This window comes from Coenobita brevimanus, chromosome 19, assembly GCF_032717465.1.
Source record: "Coenobita brevimanus isolate Jiangsu-jjx chromosome 19, ASM3271746v2, whole genome shotgun sequence".
Classification (NCBI taxonomy): domain Eukaryota; kingdom Metazoa; phylum Arthropoda; class Malacostraca; order Decapoda; family Coenobitidae; genus Coenobita; species Coenobita brevimanus.
Genome location: NC_136972.1, coordinates 21,256,622 through 21,282,631, shown reverse-complemented (window position 1 = coordinate 21,282,631; position 26,010 = coordinate 21,256,622). Strand labels below are relative to the sequence as shown.

The 26,010-nt window shown below is 43.0% G+C and overlaps 1 protein-coding gene across 1 annotated transcript in view; it reads right to left on the bottom strand.

Moving 5' to 3' along the window:
• Positions 1–26,010, bottom strand: part of LOC145391625 (nicotinamide phosphoribosyltransferase-like) — a 385,561-nt gene that overhangs the window by 275,166 nt on the left and 84,385 nt on the right. The window contains exon 3 of the mRNA XM_080266164.1: positions 1,794–1,956. Coding sequence (XP_080122290.1) covers positions 1,794–1,956 — 163 coding nt within the window. The remainder of the gene's footprint in view (positions 1–1,793; positions 1,957–26,010) is intronic.

Here is a 26,010-nt window from a genome sequence, read left to right as displayed (position 1 = left end):
GAACTGTGGTGTGATGAACATTTGGAAACAATGTCTGACCCATACAAGATACTCATATTTTGCTTTAAATGTGCAGACCTATTGCACCTGAGTGATGGACAGTGCCTTGTATGTCCAGGATTAGTATGTATGCAGTATGAAATCATTCTTAATAAATGCCTTCGAATGTTTCATTTTGTTTTGATTTGTCCTTTGCATGAAAAGGCGTATCCTAAATCAGGTAATAGTGGCGGTGGTGTTAAATGTAGCTGTATGGTGATTCTGTCTGTGGTAACAGAGAGGATAAGAAGAAATTAGAGAGAAAACGGAATGAAAGAGAGAGAGAGAGAGAGAGAGAGAGAGAGAGAGAGAGAGAGAGAGAGAGAGAGAGAGAGAGAGAGAGAGAGACAGACAGACAGACAGACAGACAGAGAAATAATTTTTCCAATCGTGGTAATAATAGTGGTGTTTGAGAGAGGTGATGTCAGTGAATGTACAGTAAGGTTGGATGATGAGGAAATGGAAAATGTGAGTACGTTTAAGTACTTGGGGAGTGTGATGAGTAAAGATGGAAGTTTCGAGGGTGAAGTGCTTGAAAGGGTACAACAAGGAAGACAGGTTGCTGGTTCCTTGAAAGCAGTGATAAGAAACAGGGAAGTGAACATGGCAGTGAAAAAGTTATTACATGACAGTATTGTGATACCAACTCTAACGTATGGAAGTGAAGCTTGCACGTTGTTGGAAGGACACAAGTCAAGAGTGAGAGCAGTGGAAATGAGTTATTTAAGAGGAGCCTGTGGAGTCACATGGAGAGACAGGCTGACAAATGAGGATATAAAGGAGCGTTGTGGTGTTGATGTGGATGTGATAGGAAGCGTTATGAGGAACACACTGAGGTGGTTTGGCCATGTGGAGAGGATGGAGGGTGAGACACTGACAAGGAGAGTGTATGTGAGTGAGGTGGAGGAGGGGAGGGAGGGGGAGGCCGAGGATGAAATGGAGGGATGGAATGGAGAGGTATATGAGAGAGGAGGGTGTCAGTTGGGAGCAGGGCAGTGAAATGGCGGGAGACAGGGCGACGTGGAGGCGATTTGTTTGTGGCCACCCCGTGCGGGGCTGGGGCGTCTGGCAATAGATAGATGGAGAGATTAATTTTAGTTGTATAGTGATTCTGACTGTGGTAACAGAGAAGATATGAAAAAATTAGGGAGAAAACAAAATGAAGAGAGAGAGAGAGAGAGAGATAGAGAGAGAGAGAGAGAGAGAGAGAGAGAATTTCGCTAGGTGAAAGTTTCTCGGGTATGAAAGTTGGTCAAGGCCACTCACTCACTTTGGTCTCGCCTTCCTTTGGACATTTTCCAAGTAACTACTGTACAAGCTGGACGTGTGTGCTCTCGTGAGTAAACTTCTTCAGCCTGCGTAGTTTGGACACAGGACGTGTGGCCTAACAATAGCAGGAGGAGGGGGGGATTCCTTGTGGGCATGCCCAAAATAATGCACGTAGTACTGGGTATGGCTTAGTATTGGGCAAGGTGGAAGAAGGAAGGGGGGATTGCTTGAGAGCATGCCCGTTACTACTAATGCGTAGTAAAGGGAATGCCCAATACTAAGCACAGCGTAGTAGTGGGCAGGGTGGGAGGAGGAAAGGGGGGGGAGGGAATTGCTTGAGGGCATGCCCATTACTACGCATGCGTAGTAATGGGCGCTGTTATACTACTGGTATACGTTTGCTTGTCTATTGGTGTGTGTGAAAAGCATATAGAGGAAAGCACATACAGAGTTAGACCTAGAGAGGTAAGGGGTAAGTAGCTCACGTCCACTATTTGCTGCCATCCAGCCTCGTTAAAAATGCCATCCTTCCTATACACAGCGGAGTAGATCCTTTTGGCTTCATCAATGGCCTCCTGAGTCACCACAGGCCCAACCAGCCATCTCTTCAACACGTACTGAAGCCCAAAGAAGCACGTGTAGGGGAACCTGCAATAAATCAAGGGCAGAGGTAGAGTAAAAGCTAATTAGAATGGGGTTAAGCTGACTAGTAATCAAGGAGACTCAAATCCAACTCATTACTAAGGCTCATCAAATTTCATGCTACTATCCCTTAGTATTCTAGTTGTGGGAATGGCCCAGTTCTGTCAGATAAAAACAATCTGACCATAGTGAAGGGGTTAACTAAGGTTTTAAGTAACCCCTTCAGTGCAAAAATTCTATCCTCAGGTGAACCGATTGAATGCTTGATTACATTAAATAGATCAAGGCCACCTTACAACAGAGGGCATTGTCTCCGTACAACAGAAGTAAACCCCAGCAAGGATACAATACATACATACAGCATATACAGTACATAAGAAATAAATGTGAAGTATGAAGCATACCACATGATACAGTACAGTACAATATATCACGTGGTCGCCTGCTAAATCTGCTGAGGTACAATACGTGGCGCAAGTCCCCCATCCCACCTATGTCAGATTAACTTTGGCTAACCGGCAGACAAGTTGTTTCTCTTTCAGGTAGTTAACCTCACCACCGGTTGCCATGTGACTACTGACTCCCGGAAAGGATTAGCCATAATAAAAGCACAGACTCACACACACTTTCAGCTCACTACACTCTCAGTCACTCACTAAGTCACACAACATGGTATTCCCTTCTCTCACAACATACCCTTCTAACATACAGTATGTTGCAGTGCATCAATAATATGTAACCTAGACTCTACAACAGAGTGTTTGATAATGCCCTGTGTGACAGTAAGAATCTCGGTCCATTATATTGGTAACTTCCAGAACTATCACACACAATCAGTGACATACTCCTGTTGCTGATATTCTTCTCAGACACGTCAATGTGGCTTCCTCATGTGGATGCTTGCCTGGTGGAGCTACAGCCTCCCGAAACACTGGTCTTTGGCATGTTGTATCTATGTAATCCAGATCCCCTGGCACACGTGTTGACAAGTTCTCCCTGATCAGTTTCTCCCTGTCTTGTTCCTTGGTGGGAGTAGGATTGATGGCCTGACCTTCTGAGCATGGTGCCAGGTTACAAACGGACACCGTAGACTCCTGTCCATTGGGATACTGGATGTTTGCATAAGTTGGATTGCTGTCGATGAGTTCCATCTGAACCATGAGGGGTTCATTCTTGTTAGCTCGGACAAATCTTTTCAGTAGGATTGGTCCAGGGGTCATCAGCCAAGAGCATAAAGAACTTCCATGGGTCAAACGACATGGGAAGGCAAAGAATTTTTCATGCGATGTGGTGTTTGTAGAGGTACACAGCAGTGATCTTAATGAGTACAACACATCAGGGAGCACTAGTTCCCAGTGCTTGTCAGCCAAGTTACATGATTCGGGAGCTAGTCGTACTGCCTTCCATATGATGTCATTGAATCTCTCAACCTGACCATTGCCTCTTGAATGTTAAGGAGTAGTATGAGTAGTCGTTACCCCCTTTTGAAAAAGATATTCCTTGAGGTTTCTGGACATGAAGGAGGTTACTTGGTCTGAGTGGATGAAATTAGGCATCCAGCACATGCTAAATATCAGCTCCAGGCATCTGATCACAGTTGAACTATTCATGTTGGGTCATGGAAAAGCAAATGGGAAACGTGAGCATTCATCAACAACTGTAAGTAGATAGGGTTATGTGTTGAAGTAGGTAGAGATCCCTTGATGTCAATACCAAGCCGTTCCACAGGTTGCGTTGCCTTTATGAGGGTCCCTCCAAGAGGTCAGTAGAACTGGGGCTTCAATTTCACACAAAAATCTTGCATGATGCACAGGCCTTCTTGACATCTGTAGAAAAGGGAAGAATTTTCGATTTCGCAAAGTGCAGCAGTCGAGTCACTCCAGGATGACATACAGTAGTCCATTGTGAAGGTCATTGAGTGTGGAGGTAGAGAAAGCTGAGCAGCAGACGGACCGAGTGAGGGTGTCTGGAGCCACATTTTCCTTCCCCAGACGATACCGTATTGTGTAGCTAAAGGCTGCAAGCTCTACCCTCCATTCATGTAACATGTTACTCTTTATCTTAGTACGTTTTTTGCTGTCAAAAATGAATGCCACAGAGCACTGATCAGTGATGAGGTCAAAGTGACGTTGGGCTAGGTAGTGACTCCATTTATGTACTGCTTCTGTAATGGTGGTGGCCTCTTTCTCCACAATAGGGTAATGTGGTTCACTTCCTTGTAGTGTCTTGGACATAAAAGCAACTGGTCGGCCACCTTGGCTGAGCACTGCAGAAACAGCTACATCAGATGCATTACGCCGAACTTCAAAACTTAAGTTTTCATCGACAGAGTGAAGGGTGGTTTTCTCTGGCTCCATCTGAGTAATTTAAATGCATCCAGTGCCCTTTCCTCTAATGGAAACTTCTCTGTGTTTACCAGGGGTTGTATTTTATTTGGAGTCTTGAATCCACTTGGCATAGTAAGCACACATCTCCAAAGCTCTTCTTAGAGATCCCAAATCAGTAGGTGGTGGAAGCTCTTGTAGTAGCCTAGGCCTCTCAGGACCTGGCCATATCACACCATTCTCCACACGGTAACCAAGAACGCTGATGGAACATAATCTCTTGACAGTCTTGGATTCACTGAGTGTTAGATGTCTTTGGTTGACGACCTCTAGAAAGTGCTGTACACGTCGATCATACTCCTATTGTGTATGGCCAGCAAGAGTGATGCTGTCAAGATAATGGAAAGCACCTTGTAGGTTCTCCTCATTGACTAGCTTATCCATAGCTCGTTGGAAGGCAGCTACACTATTGGTGACTCCAAAAGTTATTTTACAAAATGAGTACAGGCATCCATTAACTTCAAAAGCAGCAGACGTTCTGTCTGACAATTTTAGTGGCACCTGATGGAATGCACTTTTCAGGTAAAAAGTAGGGAACACTGCAAGGTCATTTACTATTTCATCAGTCGTTAGCAGAGGGTAGGCATCAGGAACAGTATACTGATTTACTGTCTATGAATAATCATTACACATTTTCTTCTTATGCCGGTTTGTGGGATCCTTCACAACTACCACTTGAGCTCTCCATGGGGATAAGCTTGTTTCAAATATTCCTTCTGAGAGTAATCGGTTAGTTTCTACTTCAATAAACTCTTGATCATCGTTACTAAACCATCTTGACTTGGTGGCAGTTAAGTGACAGGTTAAGGAAAAGAGAAGGCTCTTCTAGTGCTGCTGCCATGAGTGCACAGTATGGATCATCACCATTTAATATCAGTTCAGGCATTAGTCCACCGAATTCAAACTTGACACTCAGATGCTGCCGCTAGAAATCCTGGCCAAGTATTACATCAGAGCATAGCTCTCTTAGTATACCAAGGCATGTAGATGGATATGACTGGTTGTTGAGGCTGAGAATAAGATCTACCACCACATACCCTGGGGAACTGGTGTTCAAAAATTCCTATGTCATAATATGTTCTTACTGGTTGGATGTACCTTTTGTTTCAGTTCTTGTGCAACCTTCTTACTAATGTCGCTATCATTTCTGCAACAGTCCATGAGAGCACTTAACTTCCGTACCATAACCGTACCTGAGATAGATGCCTGTGACAAACCCTGGGGATTATTAGTAACTGCAGCCTCAACATTAGAGTTAAACATTGTTGCCGTTGAGCAACCCCAGTCGGCCTATAAGATGCACGAGTTCCTGGGCATGGTTAATTATTACCACTGCTTCATCCACCATGTTGCGAAGCTAGTGGCCCCTCTTAATGATCTCTTGAAGGAGCTAAAGAAACCAGCCAACAATCTTCTCACATGGATAAAGGAAGCTCAAGAAGCGTTCAGTAGATTGACTGATGCAGCTCTCACTTCTTGCCCATCCAGCCCTTAATGCCTCTACAATCCTCACAACGGACGTCTCTTCCTCTGCCATAAGTATAGGAGCAATCCTGCAACAAGAAATTCATGGCGCCCTCAGGCCTTCTTCAATCAATGAATAGAACCCGTGCAAAAGAAGTACAGTGCCTTTGACAGGGAACTCTTGGCCATCTATTAAACTATTCATCACTTCTGCCTCTTTCTCGAAGCCAGAGAGTTCCATATATTAACAGACCACAAACTCATGATTTTCGCCATGACTCAAAGCAGTGACAACTTCTCCCCATGACTATGTTGGCAACTAGCCTTCACTTCAGAATACACTCCAGACATCCATCACATTCGGGGGCAGGACAATGCTGAGTGACATGTCCTTTCCCGAGGCTTCTTTTTTTTTTTTTTTTTTCTTTTTTATGAGGGGAAGAATGAACCAGAGGTAAGAAGTCCACAAACTGTTCCCTCCAAGAAAAAACAAAAACAGGATAACAGAGAGCCAAATTCAAGATCAGTTCATTTTGAGATGCCTGGACATACTGCATTTGAAAAACTGGATATAACAGGCAGTAGGAAATACAGACAGAGGGAGACAGTTCCAGAGTTGATCTGCTGCATACATGAAGTACTGGGAGTAATGGTTAACTTTTGCATTAGAGAGCTGGACAGAAAAAAAAATAAGAACTTGTTGCTAGATGGGTGCTACGTGCCTGCTGTAGTGGTGGCGGGATGCAAGCAGACAGTTCAGAGGAGCAGTGACCAATGAAGTACAAACAGAAAAGAGATAAAGATGCAAAAGTGTGGCAAAGAAACAGAGGATGAAGTGTGTCAGTAAGAAGAGGAGAGTTAATGAGACGACAAGCCTTTGACTCCAACTTGTTGAGAAGAGCTGTATGTGAGGAACCTCCTCACACACGAGAGTTAACACCGGGATGAATAAAACCCGTGTATAAAGTCAACAACTGTGCAGGGGTAAAGAAGGCGAGGAGTCAGCTAAGCACACCTAAACTCTTGGAAGCAGATTTTACAAGAGAGGTATTATAATCTTTCCAAGACAAATTCCGACAGAATGAAACCCCAAGCATGTTTAAAGATGATCCAGGATTGAAATTGGATATTGTTAAAAATCAGAAGATACTCCGGCGGAAGACTTTGTCGTGTTGATCAGTGTAAGAAATGAGTTTTTCTTGCATCAAAAAGAAGATTACTTTTACCCCGTTCAGAGATATGCGCCAGGTCATAGATAGATAGATTTTATTGACCATAAGTACAAGAAGACATTATAATAATCAAGTGAAAATATACGAACGCCATATACAGTTGTAATAATTTTCAACAGCTTTGAAATATTCTTACGAATACACCAAGTGAATTAATAAAGGCCTTTATATTCATTAGAGGAGTAGACTGTAGCATAAGTCGAGCAGGGCAGTACTCCCAAGGTGGATGGAAAGCTGATGACAGGGAGAGCTGGAGCTCCCGTTTCATCAGCCTTCGGGACTAGGTCCCGACCATCCCCCCTTTGCAGAACTTTTTCAGTGTCTCAGTAACACAGAGAGTAGGGCAGCATGCTCTCCAATACAAGTTTCTCTATCAACACCAAACTACATGCACAGTACACACCGCACTTCCTTTTTCAAAAAAAAAAAAAAAAAAAAAATCATGGCAAAACACGTGGCCTCGGAGACCCCAGGGGGGGGACCATAAATGCCCCCACCTTCCGCCCCTCTTCCGGTGACGACTCGAGATGCCTGGAACCACTCTCTGATTCTCTTCTTCTTCATTTCTGCAACATTCGCGGCCTTTCCTCTAACTTTCGCTCTGTTGAGCACCACCTCTCCTTCTCTAAACCTCACCTTTTTCAAACTGAGACTCAGATGTCTAAGGCAACTGACAGCAGACCCTTTTCTGTATCCTCCTACTTTCTCTATACTCATTTCAAAGCCAAAGGTGGCTGTTGTGTACATATACGCAACGACTTATCTTGCTCTCGTGTTCCTGTACTCGATTCTTCTGAATTCTCTGAACTCTGGCTTCGGCTTTCCTGTCATTCTCTGACTAAATATATCTGCGCTGTTAACTTATCTCCTAATTCGACTGACTATCAAAAACTCCTTGACTATCTTAATTCTATGATGGAATGCATTCTATCCATTTCTCCTTTCTCTGAAATTTCCGTTCTAGGAAATTTAAATGTTCACCACCTTTGGCTCTCCTCTCTTTTCACTGATCCACCTGGTGAACAAGCTTACACCTTTTCTATCCTTAATGACCTAGAGCAGCTTATACAGCACCCTACCCGTATCCCTGACCACCTTGGAGAGAACTCCAGCATACTTGACCTCTTCCTTACAACTAATCCTTCTCCTTACACTGTTAATCTTTTCTCTCCATTGGGCTCCTCCAATCACAACCTTATTACCTTAACCTGTCCTATCGCTCCAGTACGGCCTGCGGATCCTCCAAAGAAACGTCGTCTGAGGCACTTTGGAGCTGCGGATTGGGAGGCCCTCAGGCAGTACTTCTTTGATTTTCCGTGGAATGATTATTTCTTCCATTGCCAGGAGCCATCTGGGTGTGCCTTGCACATTACGGAGGTTATTTTCTCGGGCATGGAAGCATACTGTACATTCCTTTCTCATATCCTTTGACTAATGCAAGAAAGCCTTGGTTTAATCACATTTGTTCTAATGCTGCCCGGAACAAGGAGAGGGTCTATAAAAGGTACCGGAGCCAACCCACCCATAAATCACATCTTTTATACGTTTCTGCACGGAATCGTGCTAAATCTGTTCTTCGCTCTGCTATAAATAATTTCATCCGTACTAAATGCTATCAACTCTCTAACTCGAATTCTTCCCGCTCCTTCTGGCACCATGCCAAAAACCTTTCTGACAACTTTACCTCATCATCCTTCCCTCCACTTTTCTACTCTGATGGCTCTGTAGCTATTTCTTCGACTGATAAAGCAGATCTCTTTGCTCTGACTTTCTCCTCCAATTCCACCTTAGACGATTCCAGTGCTGTTCCTCTATCACTTCCCACCTCTGATTTCCTCATGGCTGACATTAAAATTTCTTCAGCTGATATATTTTCTGCCATCACAGGCCTCAATACTAATAAGGCATATGGACGTGATGGAGTCCCTCCTGTTGTTCTCTAGAACTGTGCTTCTGTGCTTACACCCTGCCTAGGCAAATTCTTTTGCCTTTGTCGATCAACTTGTACCTTTCCTTCTTGCTGGAAGTTTGCTCTCATTCAGCCGGTCCCAAAGAAGGGTGACCATTCCCAACCCTCTAACTATCGTCTAAATTGCTTTAACATCCTGTATTTCAAAAGTTTTTGAGTCAATTCTTAATAGAAAAATTTTAAGACATCTTTCCTACCACAACCTTCTTTCTGATCGTCAGTATGGTTTAGGTTAGGGACGCTCCACTGGCGATCTTCTCTCCTACCTTTCAGACTTCTGGTCATCCTCCTTTCAGGACTTTGGCGAAAACTTTGCCATTGCACTTGACATCTCAAAGGCTTTCGATCGAGTCTGGCATAAATCATTAATTTCCAAACTACCTACTTACGGTTTCTATCCCGCTATCTGTGCCTTCATCCCTAGCTTGCTATCTGGTTGTTCTATACCCGCTGTTGTAGACGGCCATCGTTCTTCTCCTAGATCTATTAACAGTGGTGTTCCTCAGGGCTCTGTCCTATCACCAACTCTCTTCCTTTTATCCATCAATGACCTTCTAAGCTGTACATCTAACCCTTTCCACTCATACGCTGATGACTCCACTCTTCACCTTTCTATTTAGTTCCCGCAACGTCCATCTCAGCAGTTACTTCAACAATCAAGGGATGAGGCCATGGCACACCTAATGTTTGACTTGGCTTGTATCTCTGACTGGGGTAAAAATAATCTGGTTGTTTTTAATGAATCAAAGACTCAGTTTTTACGCCTATCAACCCGAAAAAATCTTCCACAGGTGTACCCACTAATTTTTAATAATATTCAGCTTAATCCTGCATCATCCTTGAACATGCTTGGGGTTTCATTTACTCAGGACTTATCCTGGAAAGATCATATTACATCTCTTGTAAAATCTGCTTCCAAGAGATTAGGTGTGCTAAGCCGACTCCATTCCTTCTTTACCCCTGCACAATTGTTGACTCGATACAGGGGTTTTATCCGTCCTGTGTGGAGTACAACTCTCATGTGTGGGGAGGCTCCCCACATACAGCTGTTCTCAATAGGGTGGAGTCAAAGGCTTTTCGACTCATTAACTCTCCTCCTCTTACCGACTCCCTTCAACCTCTGTCTCTTCGCTGCACTGTTGCATTTTTATCTCTTTTCTATCGCTACTTCAATAGTCACTGCTCCTCTGAACTGTCTGCATGCATTCCTCCACTTCTACGACGGGCGAGTAGCACCCGTCTAGCAGGAAACTTTCACCCCTTTTCTGTCCAACTCTCTAATGCAAGGTTAACCGTTACTCCCAGTCCTTCATTTATGCAACAGGCCAACTCTGGAACTGTCCCCCTCTGTCTGTATTTCCTGCTTCCTATGATCTCAAGTCTTTCAAAGGCAGTGTGTCTAGACATCTCGAAATGATAGGATCTTGAATTTGGCTCTCTGTTGTATTTTGTTTTTCTCTTGGAAAGAGCAATTTTGCGGGCTCGCGGCCCTTGGTTCCTTCTTCCTCACAAAAAAAATACACTATAACACTTAATATAAATGACACGCTCAAAAACGTGCAGACTCAATTATAAGACACACTTCTCATAAATCACATAAAATAACTTGAGAAAACTAAAATACTGTTGATTAGCATATAAACCACATCAATAATTCTGTTAATCATAAAAACTGCACCTTAACAATTCTCAAAACAACCCACATTATGAATATATCTTATATTAATCTTCCCAAATCATATTTTCCCATAATTTCAGAGTCTACCTTAAAACATCCCACCCACAAATTGCAACATGAATATACATATGCTTGTTAGTAAGTACACAATAATGAATGCACAATGTAAATCATGGTGTGCCATAGCCTCATCCCTTGTGTGTTGTTGTACTTGCTGAGATGGACGCTGCTAGAAGTGAATGGAAAGGCGAAGGGTGGAGTCATCAGCGTATGAGTCGATAAGGTTAGATGTACAACTTAGAAGGCCATTGATGAATAAAAGGAAGAGAGTTAGTGATATGAAACAGCCCTGAGAAACACCACTACTGATAGCTCTTGGAGGACGGTGGCTGTTTACAACAGCTGCTATAGAATGACCAAAAAGGAAGCTAGAGACGAATGCACAGACAGGAGGATAGAAACCCTTAGAGGGCAATTTGGAAATTAAAGATTTATGCTACACTCGGTGGAAAGGCTCTTGTGGTATCAAGTGCAATGTCAAAGCTTTTGCCAAAGTCCCAAAAGAAAGGTGACCAGGAGACTGAAAGGTAGGTGAGATCACAAGTGGAGAGGTCCTGGGAGAACCCATACTGACGATCAGAAAAAAAAATCTGATAGGAAAGATGCTTTATTTTAATGTTTTTTGTTAAGAATAGGCTCGAAAACTTTTGAAACACAGGATGTTAAAGCAATTGGGCAAAAGTATGAGGGATAGGAATGGTCACCATTCTTTGAGACAGGCTGAATGAGAGCAAACTTCCAGCAAGAAGAAAAGGTACAAGTTGACACAAAGGCCAAAGAGTTTACCTAGGCAGGATGTCAGCACAGCAGCACAGGTCTAGAGGACAACTGAAGGGACACCATCAGGCCCAAAATATGGCTTGTTAGTATTGAGGATAGTGATGGCAGAAAAATACATCAATTGAAGACACTTTAATGTCAGCCATAAGGAAGTAAGAGGAAAGAAGTGATGAAAGAACAGCACCAAAATTGTCTAAGGCGGAATTGGAGTACAAAGTCTGAGTGAAGAGTTCTGCTTTATCAGTACACAAAATAGTTACAGAGCCATCAGAGTTGAAAAAAGGAAGAAAGGATGATGAGGAAGAGTTGTTAGAAAGGTTTTTGGGAAGGAGACAGAAGAAGAGGGAAGAATTTGAGTTGGTGAGTTCAAGGTATTTAGTACGAATGAAATTATTTTTAGCAGACTTAGCATGATTCCGGGCAGAAACATATGCTTGATGAGATTCAGAGGTGGTTGCCTCTGGTACCTTTTGTAGGCCTTCTATTTGTTGTGGACAGCATTAGAACAAGTGTGATTAAACCATTTTTTTTTAAACCCATGGCATCCAGGTGCAATGTATACATGATGAGCCAGGGACGTTTGGATAGCATATACACATGATCTAGTGGTTCGCAGTATTGTTTGAATATTCCGCAGGTTATTTCCACCACACACAGCTACTGGGAACCCTCCTGCATGCATCGGTGTCACGCTTCAGTTACCTGCATACCTCCGGAGTGGATAGACTTATGGAAAAAGTTTTCCCTGTGTCCTGATCCGCGACTGAGCGCACACAACCGCTGACTTCAACGCCAATGAAATCCAAAAGCCAGAGAAGAAAAGGCCTTAATGATAGTGCAATAGGGAGAGAACTCGAGTGATATTATCGCCAATTGCGACCTCGCCATGATGAGTGTCTATATTTATGTGTCAGATGAGAAGGGTGGATCACGTGAGTCCTCCACTGTGCACCCATCATTTCCCCCTGTACGTCCATCTGCTATTTCCCATGATGGGAATGGTTCAGAGCATATTGACGATACTGGAGAGGGGGATATTGGCATGGATTATGAGATGGAAGAGGAGGCAGGGAGTGGAGAAAGGGAGGAGGTGGAGGAGGGAAAGAGGAGGAAACGCTGAAGGGCAAGACTCACACCAGCACTCTGTGTATATTTGTGTGAACAATGGAAACAGAAAGTTTGTTTCATGATGAGCTCAGTGCCTTATTTTTTATTGAAAGTTTCCGTGTATGTACACATTAATTTGTCATGATGAAAAGTACAAATCATAGGGGAAAAAATTCTGTTTACTGGAAAAAATGGTGTATTATGGATAGTACGTGGATAACTATTTTGTTCACATTATTACTTAGATTTTCTGTAGTAGTAGTAGTAGTAGTAGTAGCAGTAATAGTAATAATAATAATAGTAGCAGTACAATTGTAGTAGTGGTAGGGTAGTAGTGGTGGTGGTGGTGGTAGTAGTAGTAGTAGTAGTAGTAGTAGTTGTTGTTGTTGTTGTTGTAGTGGTAGTAGTAGTAGTAGTAGTAGTAGTAGTAGTGGTGGTGATGGTGGTGGTGGTAGTATTTGCAACAGTTACAGTAATACCCAGACTTCTAGTGGCACAGTGGTGCTGCAATCGAGTGATAATACAAGCCAAACATACAGTACATCCCCTTATGTGTGTGTGTGTGTGTGTGTGTGTGTGTGTGTGTGTGTGTGTGTGTGTGTGTTCTTAGCCTATTGTATTCCTACCTAGTTGTGTCTTTACAGCAATGAGTCAAGCTCGTACTGTCCCGTGTATTAAACAAATTTTATCATACATATCTTTAAATTTATGAATAGTTTTGGGACACACTGTTTCATGTAGTACTGAATTCCACTGATCAATTGCCCTATTTGGGAAACTGAATTTCCTTATGTCTTTATCGCCTCTGTTTTTATGTAGTTTTTTGCAGTGCCCTCTTGCCGATGCTTCCGTATAGGTTATATATTCATTTATGTCTCTTTTCTCTTTCATTGAGGTGCATTTGTATAGCATAAACATGTATTCACTTTTCCTTCTCTCCTGTAGTGTTGGTAGATTCAGTTCTTCTAGTCTTTCTTCGTACAGTAGTTTAGGTGTGTGTGTGTGTGTGTGTGTGTGTGTGTGTGTGTGTGTGTGTGTGTGTGTGTGTGTGTGTGTGTGTGTGTGTGTGTGTGTGTGTGTGTGTGTGTGTGTGTGTGTGTGTGTGTGTGTGTGTGTGTGTGTGTGTGTGTGTGTGTGTGTGTGTGTGTGTGTGTGTGTGTGTGTGTGTGTGTGTGTGTGTGTGTGTGTGTGTGTGTGTGTGTGTGTGTGTGTGTGTGTGTGTGTGTGTGTGTGTGTGTGTGTGTGTGTGTGTGTGTGTGTGTGTGTGTGTGTGTGTGTGTGTGTGTGTGTGTGTGTGTGTGTGTGTGTGTGTGTGTGTGTGTGTGTGTGCAGGGGGGACGCTGGCTGAGGCATGGTGGCGCGGTGGTGAGGCGAGAAGACATATGCGGCTGCTGGTGAGCTCAGCCAGCCGGCCACACTCACAACCACACTCACGCCACACTTCTGAAAAACCTACACGGAAATGATGTTTGTGGTTGACTGTGGTCTTTTGGAAATATTATTAAGGAGGGCTAGTATAAGGGCCGTGTCCCATATTCAAGTTCATCTTCGAGAACAGCCCCGATCACCACGATCTTACCCTCCAGGTATGATCTTGGTGAAATGCCACGATCATGCCTTAAACAGTAGGCCTAAACGGCCATTTCACGACACAGACACGTTAGTGCTAAGACACACAAAGATATTGCAATGACATCCCACGACACCCTACAGACGCGTCATGTTATCCTGACGACACACTCCGATCATCCCTCAGTTAAAAAATAACGGTTATTTTGACTCCACGTAGCGTGTCGTAAGTTATCGTTTCGTGTCTTAGGTATAACTTTGCCTGTCGTAGGTATAACTTCGTGTGTCGTAGCGGGTCTTCGGGAACCAATCTCCAAGTTATTGCTACGACACGTCAGATGACAAGCTACGACAACCTACAACAAGCCAAGACATGCTAAGACAAACTAAGTCACAGCTAAGACACATGACTTTACCGTCACGATGCCACGTTCTCCTCCTTGTTGATGCCCACGCCAACAATTTTTGAATATTCTAAAAATTGTTGTAGCGTGCCAAGAACGGTGAAGAATGACTAAGTTCTCCACGTCAGCGCTACGTCATCGTTAAGTCACGCCACGTTACTCATGACGACATGCGGCGACACACGAAGACGAGAAGCTCGTGGCGTGTCGTGGGAAAGTTTCTGACAGTGGGACATAGGCTTAAGCCTTAGTTGTGCCACCACCTCAGCTACACATACAGACACGGACAAAAATACACCAAAAGTTGCACCAATTTCCCTCCCTCTCTCTCTCTCTCTCTCTCTCTCTCTCTGACTACACACATTCTACGGACAATCTGAGGCCATCAGCTTGAAGTCGAAGGATTGTTGAGTGTTATCACAGTTTTTTTATTTCAGGTTAAATATTAGGTGAGATATTAAGGTTTTAAAAAGGGTGATTATCTCTGAAATGCCCCGCTAGGAGAAGGGTCGGTGGAAATATACGAGGTATGCCAGACGCCATGGATTAATCACAGGATATGAGAAAGGAATGTATGCTTGCATGTCCAGAAGAATAACCACTGTAATGCGAAAGGCACACTAAGATGGCTCTCGACCATGGAAGCAATAATCATTCCAGGGAAAATCAAAGATGTACTGCAGAGAGGCCTCCCAATCAGCAGCTCCAAAGTGCCACAGGCACTGCTTCTTGGGAGGGTCTATAGGCCTTATTGGAGCAATAGAACAGGTTGAAGTGATAAGGTTGTGATCGAGGGAGCCTTGCAGAGACAAAAGCTTAACAGCATAAGCAGAAGGACTAGTTGTAAGGAAGAGGTCAAGTATGTTGGAACTCTCACCAAGATGGTCCGGGATATGGTTAAGGTGATGTACAAGCCGCTCTAGGTCATTAAGGATGTAGAAGATGTAGGCTTGTTCACCAGGCGGATCAGTGAAAGGAGAGGAGAGCCAAAGATGGTGGTGAACATTGAAATCTCCTAGAATGGAGATTTCAGAGAATGGAAAAATTTATAGGAAGTGTTCCATCTTAGAAGTAAGATAGTCGAAGAATTTTTCATAGCAGAGTTTGGGGATACGTAAACAGCACACATATATTTAGTCAGAGAATGACAGGACAGCCGAAGCCAAAGAGCAGAGAATTCAGAAGATTCAAGTTAAGGAACACAAGAGCTAGATATGCTGTTGTGTACTACTGGCAACATATGAGCCTGGTTCAGTATAAGAATGTACAGTAGCTTGGTTCTGGCAGTTGGTACGCCTGCGACACGTGACGTATTCACAACTTTGTTGTGTCTAGGATGATGAATGAATGGGATGCCAATCACTGTTTAAAACTACACGTAGCTACGAATCATACATTTAGAAGACTCTAGTATATGTAAACCTACGTAAAAGTGTTTTCCATTATTATTATAGCTCATTTCGTTGATATATAAACTTCAAGTGCCATGATATTCAAATGATATAGATTTCCGTGTCATAGACCGATCCAGTGGGTGCTCACTTGCCCCTGTCTTGCGTTGCCAGATGATGGGGAACACTGTTCATCAATTATTAACGATACAAAAATCAGATCGTTTCCATTAACTGTTTAATGGCATTTTCTGTTTGTAAAATTAACGTCCTACAAAGAAGTGGTTACTGGCTCCTACCACCTTCATAAAACATAATCGTCCCTTTCCTTTCTGTCAACTCTTTCAGTGTTGGAAACTCATTTCCGTCTTCCCCTCCCCAAGCTCCCTTCCTTGAACCCCCTACCCCTATCACTCTCCCTTTCCCCTCTAAAGAGCAGGTTCCTCTCCCTCCCCCCACTCCCTTTCGACTGAGGGCAGTGCAGGTCGCAGAGTCTGCTCTCCATACATATAAGCCATAGTGGTTATCTGCCTTAAAACGCTACTGCGGTCGATAAACCAGTCTAATTGGCACTCTCTCTCTCTCTCTCTCTCTCTCTCTCTCTCTCTCTCTCTCTCTCACATATACGTGTGTGTATATTTATATTTTTATATATGTAAATATATTTCTCTCTCTCTCTCTCTCTCTCTCTCTCTCTCTCTCTCGCATATATACGTGTGTGTATATATATATTTTTATATATGTAAATATATTTCTCTCTCTCTCTCTCTCTCTCTCTCTCTCTCTCTCTCTCTCTCGCATATATACGTGTGTGTATATATATATTTTTATATACGTAAATATATTTCTCTCTCTCTCTCTCTCTCTCTCTCTCTCTCGCATATATACATGTATGTTTCTCTCTCTCTCTCTCTCTCTCTCTCTCTCTCTCTCTATCTCTCTCGCATATATACATGTATGTTTATATATATTTTTATATATGTAAATATATTTCTCTCTCTCTCTCTCTCTCTCTCTCTCTCTCTCTCTCTCTCAAGCCACCGCTCTGAGGGCAGGCGAGGATACCGAAGTAATTTTCTTCAAACTAAGTCGCTGTCTCTTTGATATTTATTTTGCTAATGTGCATAATCGGATGAGTATAACACACTGGATGAGATGAAATTTCATCCAAGGCTTATATTGATATGGTTAAATAAATTAGAGAAAAAAAGACATTTGTTTCCATTAGAAGGAAAGGTTCAAGGGCATTAAATTTTCACGGGACCTATATATTCATCATGCAGTAATTATAATATACTGGTTATGATGACAGTTCATCCACATATTTCACTCAAAAGATGACTCAAAGTATATAATGTGTAACTTGCCAAAATTATAAAAACAACGTATATTGACAATATTACTGTTTCCTTAGATCAATCTAGACTATGTATGGCTCTTGCTTGTCGTAATCTGTTGCAGCTGTGTCCCATTGATAACAAGCGCATCATCTACACAAGATAATGAAAGCCTCACACTCACCCTCCACCTCATTGCGGCTCATAGCTATGGTTCACCTTGCCCAAATGGGGAAAATCCAATGCACCCCAGTTGACGGGGGACCGATCAGTCTTTGGTCTAGACCGGCAGTTGCAGGTGAAACCTTTATTCTCGAGCTGGAGATGTGATCTTCTCGAACGCTGAGGAGTTTTTGACTACATAATTTTTTTTGACTATATAAAAGGATACCAGCATAGGTGTCGTTTATATGTTCATGATTCTGATGGGCAGCCTATCCTTCTGTACGTTAAGATTGCGGATGTTCCTGTGTAATACATACAAAGGCATATTGGCTTATCCTGTATCCAGGCCAAATGGGCCATCATCATCATCATCATGAGCAGCAGCATCAGGGGCAGCCTGTAGTGGACTGCTGCAAGAAGGGCTCCTTAACTGTAACTTTCTGGGTTTTTATATGTGTGACTCAGAGCATTGAGTTTAAGAACCCAGCAGTCCTCCTGTAAACCATACACCTCCACATGACACTACTTCGTCACTAATACCCTCCGTCCACTTTAAGTTGACTCATTCAAGAGTGGTGTAAATACCCACCGTCCACTTTAAGTTGACTCATTCAAGAGTGGTGTAAATACCCTCCGTCCACTTTAAGTTGACTCATTCAAGAGTGGTGTAAATACCCTCCGTCCACTTTAAGTTGACTCATTCAAGAGTGGTGTACTAGTATCAGTGAGGGTGTTTTGTGACGTGCAGGAGGGTCTTATGGTATATCATTAAAGTCTGTTTTTAACGAAATTCATACCCATATACTGTTCCCTGCCCCATCTGGGATCCAAACCAGCGTCTATTGGAACAGCAGACCTATCGACTTTGCCGCCTCCTCCCCCATTCTGTCCTAGTAAAATGATGCTATTCATTTCCTTACTAAGTTCTCTCGTCTCTTCCACTCACTCCGTCTGCAGGTTTCAACTCTAACCTTCCATTCGTTCTTCTAGAATAAAAATCATGTCGATTTGACCCTTATGATTCTGATTATATCGCTGTCCGTTTGTATTAATTTCTTTGCATCAGATACAAACAAATTAGCTGTAGAATCAATTTACCTAAACAATGTATAGCAGTATGACACCGTGCCGACAATAGATAAACCAATTTGTTTGTACTAAAAGACGTAAAAATTCTGATTTGATATTCCCACAGTGTATTTGTTAATATTGTATAACATTCATACACCATAAATCGATGATAATAGTTTTCGTGTCATTTATATTTGACACTACCTTCTGTGATATTCATCCTTCTTTTCACCAGTGCAGATACAGTATGTTGTTAAAGTATCTGCATAGATAAGGTATAATGAATGACAATAACTTAGAAAATACATTTCACATTATGCAGCTTAACTGCATATGAACACAGTGACCGCGTAGCAGAAACAGCAATTGCGACAGTTATCTAATGGGGTAATTTCAGTGTTTTCTAAGTATGCTCTTGACAGCAGATTGTCTATGAATTTAATATATGGCTATAAACCATTAGGTATCTAATATTTAGTCCACCAATCATTTGCAACAAACACAGCCTGTTGTGTCGTTAAGTTCCCTTTTTCTTCCCATGTGTACTGTATACCAAGTTATCCCACAGGTTTTCGATGGGGCTCATATCACAACCCCGACTGGGCATATCCATTAATTCCAAGTTGGGGTGTTCGTCAAACCTCTGGACCATGTGGGCCGTGTGCACTGGGCATTTTTTATGGGCAATCAGTATTCGCTTAGGAAAAGGCGTAGTCCTGCTCACGGAATGAAGGCAGAAATTCTTCTTCAAGAATTACAAGATACTTTGCTACTGTGAAGGGTCCGTCTGTGTAAAAAAAAAAAAAAAAAAAAAAAAAGCCCACACCATGGAGACAAGCCATCCTCACACGTTACACATGACATGCTGTTCTTGAGAAAATAAAGCAGGTGTTGTTACACCTGTGCGTGTTAAGGAAGAGGGTGTTGTAGTGCCCGGAAGTGATATGAGTTGTATCTAGTTCATTTTATAATGACCAAAAGTTCGGTTAAGTGAGAGAGTGTGGCCTGGGCATGGCAGTTACCATGCGGACGTGACCAGAACATGGATTAATTACCTAGTTACTAAGTCACTTTTTTTTCCTACTGCAATTTACTAGTATTAAGTCTCTCTATAATATAAAAACTCGAGTGAGATGGTAACATGTGCCTTTGGTCACGTGATCCAGCATAATGTACGCGTGCGCAAAGTGATGTAAAGCACGATAATTTTTATGGTTTTTCGATATAAGGGTAAAAAGAGAGAGGTGTTGTAGAGTAATTATTGTAACTAGAGAATGTCATTTTTGGGGGGTAATCGATTGTGAGGGGAAAGACATCACACTGAGTCTATCTCGAGTCTGTAATAATTAAAATCTTAAATTGCATACGCCGTCATCCCCCCCCCTCCCCTTTGCATCACTCACGTAGTTTTGGCGTCTCACTTGCTCACCGGCCGTGATACGTGGCAGTTGGTTGGTACTGTCGTCATCATCCTCCCCCCCCCCCCTTTCTCCAAGGAATTCTGTAAGTAATCTGATATTACTGATGTCTGATATGTTGAAGCGCGAATAGTGATATCTCACGAATGATAATATTGACGAAATAGTGAAACGGACTCGGGTAGAATCGTGTTGTCGTTCCTCAGGAGGTGTAACGGTGACGCCATGAGCCTTTGGAGAAGCGAGTCCTGTGTTCACGCTCACCTCCCCTACATTTTTTAGCTGAATAGTGAGGTATTTCCCATATTTTTGTGTAATGTACTTTATATTATTTAGTAACTGGATTACGAGAATGCTAGCTAGTTCTGTCTGAGTCTCAGACAAATGTGTGATTTTTGTAGGCCAAGTATTAGGTGCCCAGAGACTTAATTATTATTGTGTTGAAATGACTTTGCAATTCAGTACTTATTGGGCCATGTTGTGAGTAAATGTTCACGTAGTTACTTTGTGAGGCACAATGATATTGATACAGTGATGATTTTCATCGTTAGGGTTAACAGTTATTCATGCTTACTGTATTTGTTATAGTACTTTTTCTTCCATATTATCCCTACAATAAGTATTATTTTGAGCAGACCTGTGTGTCTGTAGTGCCATGTGTTATTCTGTCATTACTTGAGATGCCGAGTGTTGTAACTCATGTTTCTTTATTATGAGACCTTCCTGATCATGTGAAGGGAATTACTTGCATTGGGGAGAATAGTTATTCATTATTCATATTAACTTCTAGCGGGTCCAAGTGTGGAGGTCTAAGTACCAGTGAGTCCAAGTCCAGGCGTGGAGATCAAGGTCCCAGTGCGTGAGCCAAGGTCCCAGTGTGGAAGTTAAGGTCGGGAGTGGCAGAGGACTGGACCAGTGAAATTTGTGCTCAGAGGGACGATAAAGAAGAAACACATTGGACCGGGACAGAGGAGCTAAGTTTAGTGGATTTGATATTAGGACCATATATATATATATTTTTTTTTCGAACAATGTGCCAACTGATTCATGTTTAATCTGTAAAGCAAGTAGCTGGGGAAGATTTCTACTTTTTGGTCTTGTTAATACACGTTCCCTCCCACTAGAACTTTATTGTTTGTATAACTCTTGAGAACTGGTGGTATAGAGCTTACCTAGTAGTTTATTTCCGTGTAACTTAGAAGGATTCCGGGAAACTGCGAAGGTTGGGCTTGGGTTGGCCTAGTTGGAGACTGGCCCCGTCATTTTGACATGCTACCACTCTTAACTTGGCCACTTGAAATCTAATAAATGCAACCGAAGAGGCCGCTAATGGGAGTCTCCATCAATCTGAGTTCCCGACCGTTCCAGCACACAGTGGTCATCAATAGTGACTTATTTTCTGCCCCTTTTGACCATGTAAAAGTCTGGATTGCAGAGGTTACGGTACAAATGGTGGGACAGCGTTGGGATGACCTATTAATGTGAGGGTAATTTAACTTGAAATTAAGGTAATAGCTCATCTTCCAGTTCTGAAAGGTATATGTATGTAGCATTATGTGTAGAATTATAAGGTATGTGTATTTTTAGTGTACTATTTTGGTGCTGCAGTTGAGCATTCACCTCCTGGGGTTGCTCAAGTTGCAGTTAGGGCATTTTTGTAGTTGAGCATTCATCTCTTGGGGTTGCTCACGTTTGTATAATTCATGATGGAGTCCCGTGTTGAAAAATTGATTGACACTGAGACAGATGCCTGAGGGAGTAGAGATGAAACAGGAACCATCCGCAATTGATGAGTGTTTTGAGCGTATTAGAGCGTTGGAGGACATGTTAGGCCCACCCAGACTCACCCCGACCAAGGTTGGAGGTCCATCACAGTATACTCCCGTTAAGTCTGGAAATCCATTTAGGCTAGTCAACTCCACAGTGGTCAAGTTTGCTTGTAGGATGTATGCAGAGCTATCAGGGAAATTCGGTAGTACTAGAGTGTAAGGATGAGTGAAATGTATGGTTTACATACTAGGACCCTGGTGGATCACTTCTTCATGCAGGTGGAGTCAGTGACTGCCAACTCAGAACAGAGGAAGGCGGTAGCGCTCACACGTATGGACACAGAGTTGCGTACATATGTTTTGGGAGAGTTAAGTTTATGAGGCAGGTGGTACTTATGGGGACATTAAGACACTGTTGCAGTGTGTGTTCAGAGGTCCCGAAGGGATTGCTGATGCATTCTGTGAGGTAGCCCAAATGGAGTATAAATTTGAGGATCCACCTAAGAGATTTGTTAGAGTGTTCAGGAGTAACTTCAGGGCAATTTGCAGAGAACATCCCCATATTAACCTTCCCAATGTGGAACAGTTGTGGAAGAAAGCTGTGTTACGTAATGTACCACAGGAAATTAGGGAACGATTAGAGTTGTTTAAAGATCTAGGAATGGAAGAGACCTTAATTTCAGAATTAGAGAGAGAAAGGGGTTATAGACAGTGGCGTAGAGTGGCAAAAGTTGTGGATGAACAAAAGTCTGTTGATAATGTTCCAGCCCATACTAGAATCACACCTCCAGTTGTTAGAGACAACAATCATCCGGTGAATCAAGTACTCGTACGTCAGGTATCCTTTAAACCTAGACCTACAATGTGGCCTTGTGGGTGGTGTTCAAATTGCAGTAAACATGACCAGGTGAGTTGTCCAAGGAAACCAGAGCGAGGAAGTTGTTTTGATTGCTTGAAAGCGAACTCTAGAAGGGGACATGAGGGATGGCCTGGTAGACCTAACTTGAGTAGAAAACAGGAGAGAAGCGTGCCAAGTACATCTCCCACAACAGCTAGTTCCCTCCCACAGCAGGATTCTCAGTTACATCCAAACTCCCAACTGCCTAGGGAATGAATAGAGAGGCCCCTGAGGTAATGCAGGCTGCCAGTCATGTCATGTGTAGTGTACAGGATGTAGAACAGAATGAGGGCTGTCAGAACCTTTCAGATACTGAGGTGGAGGAAGTCCGAAAAGTTCGAGGTGAAGTAGACACTCCAGTGATATGCTTGATTCTGGGACAGTATCAGGTTTCAGCTTTTGTAGATTTTTTTTGTGAGGAAGAAGGAACCAAAGGCCATGAGCCCGCAGTAACAGTTCCCTCCAAGAAAAAAACAAAATACAATATAGAGCCAAATTCAAGATCCGATCATTTTGAGATGCCTGGACACACTGCGTTTGAAAGACTGGAGATCATAGGCAGCAGGAAATACAGACAGAGGGAGACAGTTCCAGAGCTGACCTGCTGCATAAATGAAAGACTGGGAGTAACGGTTAACTCTTGCATTAGAGAGTTGAACAGAAAAAGGATGAGAGTTTGCTGCCAGACGGGTGCTACGCGCCCGTCGTAGAGGTGGAGGAATGCAAGCAGACAGTTCAGAGGAGCAGTGACCATTAAAGTAGCGATAGAAAAGAGATAAAGATGCAACAGTGCGGCGAAGAGACAGAGGTTGAAGGGAGTCAGTAAAAAAAGGAGAGTTAATGAGACGAAAAGCCTTTGACTCCACCCTATTGAGAAGAGCTGTATGTGGGGAGCCTCCCCACACATGAGAGTTGTACTCCACACAGGGGCGGATAAAACCCCTGTATAGAGTCAACAATTGTGCAGGGGTAAAGAAAGAGCGGAGTCGGCTTAGCACACCCAATCTCTTGGAAGCAGATTTTACAAGAGATGTAATATGATCTTTCCAAGATAAGTCCCGAGTAAATCAAACCCCAAGCATGTTCAAGGATGATGCAGGATTGAGCTGAATATTATTAAACAGTGGGTATACCTGTGGAAGATTTTGTCGGGTTGATAGGTGTAAGAACTGAGTCTTAGATGCATTAAAGACAACCATATTATTTTTACCCCAGTCAGAGATACGAGCCAAATCAGACATTAGGTGTGCCACAGCCTCATCCCTTGCTTGTTGAAGTAACTGTTGAGATGGGCATTGCGGGAACCGAATGGAAAGGTGAAGGGTGGAGTCATCAGCGTATGAGTGGATAAGGTTAGATGTACAGCTTAGAAGATCATTGATGAATAAAAGGAAGAGAGTTGGTGATAGGACAGAGCCCTGAGGAACACCACTGTTGATAGATCTAGGAGAAGAACGATGGCCGTCTACAACAGCGGCTATAGAACGACCAGAAAGGAAGCTAGCGATGAAGGCACAGATAGAAGGATAGAAACCGTAGGAGGGCAGTTTGGAAATTAAAGATTTATGCCAGACTCGATCGAAAGCCTTTGAGATGTCAAGTGCAATGGCAAAGCTTTCGCCAAAGTCCCGAAAGGAGGATGACCAGGAGTCTGAAAGGTAGGTGAGAAGATCGCCAGTGGAGCGTCCCTGACGGAACACATACTGACGATCGGAAAGAAGGTTGTGATAGGAAAGATGCATTAAAATTTTTCTATTCAGAATTGATTCGAAAACTTTTGAAATACAGGACGTTAAAGCAATTGGACGATAGTTGGAGGATTGGGAGTGGTCACCCTTCTTTGGGACTGGCTGAATGAGAGCAAACTTCCAGCAAGAAGGAAAGGTACAAGTTGACAGACAAAGGCGAAAGAGTTTGCCTAGGCAGGGTGTAAGCACAGAAGCACAGTTCTTGAGAACAACAGGAGGGACCCCATCAGGCCCATATGCCTTGTTAGTACTGAGGCCAGTGATGGCAGGAAATACATCAACTGAAGAAATTTTAATGTCAGCCATGAGGAACTCAGAGGGGGGATGTGATGGAGGAACAGCACCGGAATCGTCTAAGGTAGAATTGGAGGAGAAAGTCTGTGCGAAGAGATCTGCTTTATCAGTAGAAGAAATAGCTACAGAACCAACAGAGTAGAAAAGAGGAGGGAAGGATGATGAGGTAAAGTTGTTAGAAAGATTTTTGGCAAGATGCCAGAAGGAGCGGGAAGAATTCGAGTCTGAGAGTTGAGAGCATTTAGTATGGATGAAATTATTTTTAGTAGAGCGAAGAACAGACTTAGCACGATTCCGGGCAGAAACGTAAAGATGATGTGATTCAGGGGTGGGTTGGCTCCGGTACCTTTTGTAGGCCCTCTCCTTGTTGCGGACAGCATTAGAACAAGCGTGATTAAACCAAGGCTTTCTTGCATTAGTCAAAGGATGTGAGAAAGGAATGTATGCTTCCATGCCCGAGAGAATAACCTCCGTAATGCGCAAGGCACACTCAGATGGCACACGGCCATGGAAGCAATAATCATTCCAGGGAAAATCAAAGAAGTACTGCCTGAGGGCCTCCCAGTCCGCGGCTCCAAAATGCCACAGACGACGTTTCCCTGGGGGGTCCACAGGCCGTACCGGAGTGATAGGACAGGTTAAGGTAATAAGGTTGTGATCGGAGGAGCCAAACGGAGAGAAAAGATTAACAGAGTAACCAGAAGGATTAGTTGTGAGCAAGAGGTCAAGTATGTTGGAGCTCTCTCCAAGGCGGTCAGGGATACGGGTAGGGTGCTGTACAAGCTGCTCTAGGTCATTAAGGATAGAAAAGATGTAGGCTTGTTCACCAGGTGGATCCGTGAAAGGAGAGGAGAGCCAAAGGTGGTGGTGAACATTGAAATCTCCAAGAATGGAGATTTCAGAGAAAGGAGAAATGGGTAGAATGTGTTCCATCGTAGAAGTAAGATAGTCAAAGAATTTTTGATAGTAGAATTAGGGGATAAGTAAACAGCACAGATATATTTAGTCAGAGAATGACAGGAAAGCCGAAGCCAGAGTGTGGAGAATTCAGAAGAATCAAGTTCAGGAACACGAGAGCAAGATAAGTCGTTGCGTATATATGCACAACAGCCACGTTTGGCTTTGAAATGAGTATAGAGAAAGTAGGAGGATACAGAAAAGGGTTTGCTGTCAGTTGCCTCAGACAGCTGAGTCTCCGTTAGAAAAAGAAGATGAGGTTTTGAGGAGGAGAGGTGGTGCTCAACAGAGCGAAAGTTAGACGAAAGGCCGCGAATGTTGCAGAAATAAAGAAGTCAGACCGTGGTTCCAGGCACCTTGAGTCG